We start from the raw sequence: 6,942 nt of genomic DNA, 5'->3' as shown, positions 1-6,942 counted from the left end.
TATATATATATACACACACACACACTTTTTTTTTTAATAATATATTAAATAATAATTAAAAAGAATTCCTCTTTCAGTCTGCTAAATGCAGAACTCCTTAAGTAGAAAAGTTTTATTTTCATCAGGTTTCATTTCTTAAAAAATCTTCTTCAATGAACAGCCCTACTAATAAGAACTGATAAACTGGCTTACTGTGTAATACCACTAGCTGCAGATTTTATAGGCCATATTTTCATTATTTCATTAAATAAATGATCTGGACCACATTATTTTCGCAGCCTGAAGATCTTTTTTACACACCTAAAAAAATAAAATCTAAGTAAGAACATTTTCTAAAATATGTTAGTTAAGATAATCTGCCAAAGGAAAAAAAAAAAAAAACTACCTAAAAATACATTTAATCACTTGAGTCTATATTTGTTCCAAACTGTAGCGTGATGTAAAGCATTTTTATATACGTGTATTTTTCTTATTACATTAAATATTTTGTTTCAGCAGTTTAATTCTTTAATTGGACATTTAATTGTTCAATATTGCATTTTACAGTCTAACAGTATACTTCATATTTTAAACACATATTAGATAAATAACTGTCACAGCTACTACTGGGATATTCCCATCTATGTGTTCCATGATATATCTTGGTCCTCTATAACTCAGGGATCTGATCAGGATGTTTGGAAAATGTTTAAAGTCAGCCAAAACAACCCATTTAAGACCAAACTATTTGTTTTTCCACCATCTTACTTGCTGTTGCTCCATGGCTTCTTTGTGTGACTTCTCCATTTGGTTCATCTTCACTCTCATATTTGACTCCTGGTACTGAAAATCTGCTTTAAGCTCCGTGAGCTAGAAGGGAAACAAGCAAGGCAACATTTAGCATCCATTTAATTGGTGCCGCAGCTCAGCTTCTGGAGGGGACTCACCTTACGGTCTTTCTCAAGGATGGTCTGATCCCTCTGCTGAAGGAGCCTCTTTAATGACATCACTTCCTCTTTCAGCTGGCTGATGAGAATGAAGTTGTCTGTCCCACCAGAGTCCATGGACTGGGTGATTGAACTACTGCTGGGTTGAAAGAGGAGACGGACATGAGCCGGGTTATGAAGCTGGAAAGTCAAGCTCGTTACTCCGAATGCCAGGAGCACCTGTCCCCGTTGGATGGCTTCATCTCCAGTTTTGGTTTCTTCTTTGGAGTCTCCTTCTGGATTGAAGACGATTTATGGCTGCAAAGGAACACAAGACAATTTCAGCGTGAAGATTAGGAATCAAATGTAAAAAATTTTTTTATGTAGTAGCTGTCATGAGGGTGAAAGGAGAGCAGCTGTACCTCTGCTTCCACAATCCTGGTTCTTGCTCAGGGCTCAAGCTCCCACTCAGTCTGTTTAAGATGGATAAACTTAATAAACTGCATTTGATCAAACAAACTTTCTACTCTAATATATTAGAGATGAGCCAAGAATGCAGCCAAAACATTTGGATAAGACTCAGAATAATGAATTCTCTGTACCAGTGAGATGTTTTTTAAACAGGGTCAGCAAAAACATATGAATTATAGATACAAATTGTTGATTAATAAAATAAAATAGGGTTAACTGATCTTATCAATCGATTTTTATTGTTATGAAGTTTTAACCTGCATTTCTGACCTCTAAGTTGATTTTTAACTGATGAGAATCTAATGACGTATCTATGAGTGGAACAATTACAAACTTTGCATTTATTTACATTACTGACTTTCAGTAAAAAAAAAAATCATATTATGTTTATATTAAAAGTTATCTTAGCCAATAAATGTCATTTAAAGCAAGCAATAAAGCAGATAACAGACCAATTGAATTACAGTAAGGTTGCTTTGTTCCGTTGACAGTCCTAAGCATCCTAGTTTTGGAAATATCTCATTTAGGGTAAAGATCGAGAGAGTACAATCATACAAACATAAGATGGCAATCTTCTGGTAAACTTTGGGGTGAGGATGGAACCTTACTTGTGGTGGGAACTGCTGTGTCTGTGCGGGTGGTGGTGGTGATGGTGGTGATGATGATGGTGATGTGATCTGGAGTGGTGGTCTTTCTCATTCAGGGATGAGGAGTTGGAGGAGCCAAAGCCCTTCCTCTGTTCCTTGGTCTTCTGTAGGACACGGCGGTAAGACAGCGTGCAGAGCCAACACAGCAGCTTGCCATCCACCTGCAACGCAAGTTAAAAGAAGGCGGCTAATGAGACTCCGCTGGTCACGAACGAGTGGGAAAGGAAAAAAAAAGAGAAGGTTTTTCACCTTTCTTCTGCCTTCCTCCTTACGGTCAAAAGCGCACTGCTGCTTGCACTGCTCGCAGGTCTGCGGGGGTCCATACTTCTTCTCCGAGTTAGTACAGCGCTGGCATTTTGTTCCGATGAAAGCAGCAATGATGTTACAGTACTGGCAGGGTTTGGGCTGGAAAAAATAGAAAAATCTGAATAAAAAACAGTCAATGGCTTTGTTGTGATCAAGCGTGCGGAAAAGTACAACACAACTCCTTTTTAAATTGCATTTCTCTCGCTGCGTCTAGCAAAGGGAATTAGCTGCATTATATTTTTAACACTCGCATCTTCTAGATTGACCAGTTGGCTTCTAAAAAAAATCCTCAATGCAAACAAAAATGTCTGTCTACCAGTTATCAAGCTAAGTGATTTGTTTGTAGCTTGGATTGCACTTGTGCATTGTGCAACATTGGTTTTTAGGAGAAAACTTTTGGTCATTTTTTTTTTTTTTGCTGTGTTTCAAGTCCTATGACTCTCCCTCAGTAACAGTAATGTAGAGTTTTAGACATCTGGAGTTTTCCCCACAAACTGTGTAGTTCCTTCCATTATTGAATTAATTTGGGGCATCTTGAGCAGATTCACTTAGAAAAAAAAAGGCAAAGGAAAGGAACAAGAGGTTCAAGGACGACTGGTTCTGAAGCTGCAGCTGGAATTCTATTTACTACTCACCGTTCCAAACTGTTTGACGTTCTGCGCACATTTCTTGCAGATCGTATTCGTTTTACTGTAGATGAACAGAAATATGGGTTTAAACCACAAAAAATAAATTAAATTAAATCCAAAGTTAAAACGTTGGAACACGTCTCACCTCTCCTGCTGAAACTCAGATCTGCAGTATGTGCACTTCACGATTGGGTGTGCAATGCGACACTCCTGCAACAACGAAAAAAAAGTTTTGTTTTTTTAAATATATCCTCTTCAAACAAAGATTTGACTCATAGGTATTACAAGAGAAATGCAGAAACAAAACTCTGGTAGAAAGGTACATCTTGTGTGACTAATGAGGAATATTTTAAAGGGGGTCTATTCTTGATCATAGCGAGTTTATTTTCGGATTCATTCTCTGATCAAAAATAATCAACATATTAGCCTTATCGAATTAGAATTGATACATTTGTAGTCTATAATTTCCCTATTTAAAAAGCCACAGGGAAAGCCATGTAGCTACAGTTAAAAAATTACGTAGGTTTCAATGCATTCAGTTCGGATATAAAAACATAAGAGTTAATTACAAAAAAATATTTCAACACATTTTTCTTGTTGAAATTTTTTTCTAGAGATCTTAATCCTTTATACCTATAATCATATAAAGGAGGGAGGGATTGTTTAGAGATTTGCGATGTTTGGCAAAAATCAAGCGATTTTTTTTCCGACAAAACTGACCATTGGCAATTTTATTGCTTTTTCTTTCTCTGTTATAATATACAAATCTGGCAACAGGATTGATTTGCTTACTGCCTGCAAGTCTATCAGCAGCAAACCCACCATAAGGGTATTAGCGCCACCTAGAGGGCTGGAGGGAGGAAATACATCGCCAATGGAATATTGTTCTGCAACAATAATCCAACAAGTTATTAATCTTTTTTTTAATGCCAATATTTGCTGAGAGTCCCCTTTCTTATCTTTTAATGACTCTTTGACATAAGTAGTTTACTTTATTTGGTTTACTGTCATAAAAACATTTAAAAAAAAGAATAATGTTAGTCTCTTAAAGCTTTCTTTGGTTGATCTTATGCTTTTGGGGTAATGATCCACGCGTGATCAGAGGTAAAATAAATACAATTTTAAATCTTAACTCGTAACGGCTAATTATTGACATTTAGAAATTATATAAGGCTTTTTTCTGACTAAAAAAGGCCATTAATCCTCATCGGTTCCATACAGCACTACAAGAGTAACACGTATAAAACAAGATGAACATTAAGGAACAGGTTACCAAGTATGTAGCAGGTCGGGGTGTGGTAACAACGCTACAACTCTGTAATAAAACTGAACATTACGTTCACATGGACGTTTTCCAAGTCATTACATAATCCGAGTCCTTGCTAAATCTCTCTAAGGTGGCCTAAACAAAACAGCCGCACAGAAACACACTCCTAAGGTCGTGATTGTTTGTCTCCTTTTCCCTCTCACACACCTTGCAAAGCTGCTGGCCCTGCGACAGCTCCTCGAAGGGGTACCGCTGGTTGCACTTGGTGCAGGCGTACAGAGCGGACGTTGCCATCGTAGCCTGAGGCGAGCAGCCGTCCGAGCTAGCCGAGGAACACCGAGATCCGGCAGCGAACTGTACCAATCAACGGCGCGGTTTGTTCAGTTGGGAACAAACACCGCGTTGGCATCCAGCGCTGGCCGACGGTTAGCCCGCTCGGCTACGGCTACGTAGCTCAGGGCAAATACAGAAATAGCTCAGCTGGAGTGAGCGAGCTAAGAACAATAAACTCCTGATATCCGGGGCTCTATTCGCTGCGTCGCCCTGCCGCCGTGGCTTCTATTCGGTTTTTAGTCTGTCAAGTCGGAGCGAATCCTTTCTAACATTAAACTCCAATCAGTTCAGTTAGCGCTGTTATCGCCGAGAAAATGTATTTTCCTTGTGTTTTCAGTGTCTTTTTTTTTCCCTCTGTCGTGTAAACCGGAAGAGGCCGAGAGCTCCCGAAGAAGGAAGGAAACCTATCGCGACACAACATCCGTCCGCGGGATTTACGGTTTGAAACGAGCACAGCCAATCAGCGGCCCGCATAGTTTCTTACGTCAGAGAGTTAACTTAAAACCGCTTTAAAAGAGACTTCAACAGATGTGATTTAAAGTTATTAGCAGTTTAAACTAGTTTGGAGAGCAGACATATAAAAGAATACAAGCTTTATGACAAATAAAAAGCAATGTAAAGCAGCCAATAACATTATAAAGATTGAAAAAAAAGTCAGTAAAGACTGTAGTATTGTTTTATATGATTTATGAACATTACCATCTTGAAGAGTTTAACAGCAATCTGGTCTTTTTCAAGTTTCAGTGATAAGTCAAGTTCTCTATGAAAAGCAAAGTTTGGTTTGGACTTGTTCAATCAATATATTCCAGACACCAAAAAGGTCCATATAAAATAAAAATGCAACAGCACCTGACATAATAGATCAAAACCACACCTAAAATATGCACATACAGGGATTATTAAACTAGTTGAGGTGTTTCTATCAGAGCATACAGCGTATATGCTACGATAGGGGTGAAAAAACGATAGAGTAAAAAACTTCAAATCATATTGTGTCAATATGGCTAATTCAAATTTTATGAATTTATCTCTTTACTTTTTTTGCCTGAAATTCTCTACAGAGTTTAACCAGGTGCTGCATTTTGCTCTAAATGATGTGAATTGTAGCTGTGCAAGTCGCATTTTCATGCAAAAACATGTATTTTTCCATTCAGCTTTTTCATATGCACTGTTTTAGACATCTGAAGTATTCCTTTCATTGTGGTCCAAGAGCGAGTTCAACAACAAAACAGCGAGTTAGCTTAAAAATATTTTAAAAGATCCAGGACTTCAATAGATTTTTCTGTTTTTTAATTTTTGAACAACATAAAAATAAAGATACAAGAATTGTGACAAATAAGCCATATAAACACAAAGCAGGCTGATGAATAAAGGATGAAATAAACAGTATCAGTAATGTTTAGTGATTTTCTATTTGACAATTTTCCCTATCTCCCCTATCTTCAAGAATTTAACAGCAGTCTATTTCATGTGTTTTAGTGATGAGTAGAACAGAGAGAACAAAAGGCAATAAAATTTGGACTTCTAAAAAATTTGTATGCATAATAAAACGTAGCTAAAATAGCTACGGTTTATTTTCTTTTAACTTTATTCAAATCTTTACAAAAATGTAGTTGCAGGTGAGAACCAAATATGAATAAAAAAATATATATATATATACATATAGACTACATATATAAATTTCGTTAACAAAACGTGTCCTTTGCTGCAACAATTATGGACCAAATTCCACTCCGTACAATCGGTGTTTCTGGATCACAGGGATTCCCTGGGATCGTTCTCCTGTCCAATTTCAATGAAGCAATGCAAGCATGAATTTTATTAAATAGTTTAATGCAGTTTGACATCCAACAGTAAAGTTGAATATGCAGGTGGGGAAAAAATGAATTAAAGTAGTCGTGCATAGAGCAAAGGGAAAGGTGTGGAAGAGTATGACTTTAATAGCTGTACATTTAAAATGGGACAATGATCAGTGACATTAGAGATACACATGTAGACACAGATTAACATACAATTAAATAAAAAAAAAAAAAAAAACAGAGAAATTTTAATAAGAGCTACAACATAAACGTAACAGTGTGAATCCCACTAAACATTCAACTCCAGAAAACCTTCCTTATTTCACCATGAAAGGCACTTTTTACAACTAGAGGATACTTGCTAGTACTACTGGGTCTTTTAACTAAACCATTAACATTTGACCAGTTTAAATGGAAGGAAAAAACTATGAAGCTGATTAGTGTTTCATGCAAGTGTTGCACATATGCAGAAAAACAATGCTAACAATGTTTTTTTATTTATTTATTTATGATCTGTGCATGCTTGTTTTATTTTATCCAAAAAAGGCACAGATTTAAATTATTATATTCCATTTATCGAAAAAA

General features: G+C 36.6%; 1 protein-coding gene across 2 annotated transcripts in view; it reads right to left on the bottom strand.

Annotated features, from left to right (window-relative positions):
* fam76b (family with sequence similarity 76 member B) overlaps positions 1-4,942 on the bottom strand; it is a 6,700-nt gene extending 1,758 nt beyond the window's left edge. Inside the window, exons 1-9 of one of the 2 annotated variants that reach the window (XM_015395788.1) lie at positions 4,433-4,942; positions 3,104-3,168; positions 2,965-3,019; positions 2,273-2,428; positions 1,985-2,184; positions 1,328-1,378; positions 1,146-1,223; positions 927-1,065; positions 748-849 (exon numbers count right to left, since the gene is read on the bottom strand). In XM_015395788.1, the coding sequence (XP_015251274.1) occupies positions 748-849; positions 927-1,065; positions 1,146-1,223; positions 1,328-1,378; positions 1,985-2,184; positions 2,273-2,428; positions 2,965-3,019; positions 3,104-3,168; positions 4,433-4,519 (933 nt within the window). In that variant the 5' untranslated portion in view covers positions 4,520-4,942. The remainder of the gene's footprint in view (positions 1-747; positions 850-926; positions 1,066-1,145; positions 1,224-1,327; positions 1,379-1,984; positions 2,185-2,272; positions 2,429-2,964; positions 3,020-3,103; positions 3,169-4,432) is intronic. The other variant, XM_015395789.1, reaches the window with a different exon arrangement.
* Positions 4,943-6,942: the final 2,000 nt, after the last annotated feature.

This window comes from Cyprinodon variegatus, unplaced genomic scaffold (genome assembly GCF_000732505.1).
Source record: "Cyprinodon variegatus isolate N-32 unplaced genomic scaffold, C_variegatus-1.0 Scaffold760, whole genome shotgun sequence".
Taxonomy (NCBI): domain Eukaryota; kingdom Metazoa; phylum Chordata; class Actinopteri; order Cyprinodontiformes; family Cyprinodontidae; genus Cyprinodon; species Cyprinodon variegatus.
This window is presented reverse-complemented; position numbering and strand designations above follow the sequence as displayed.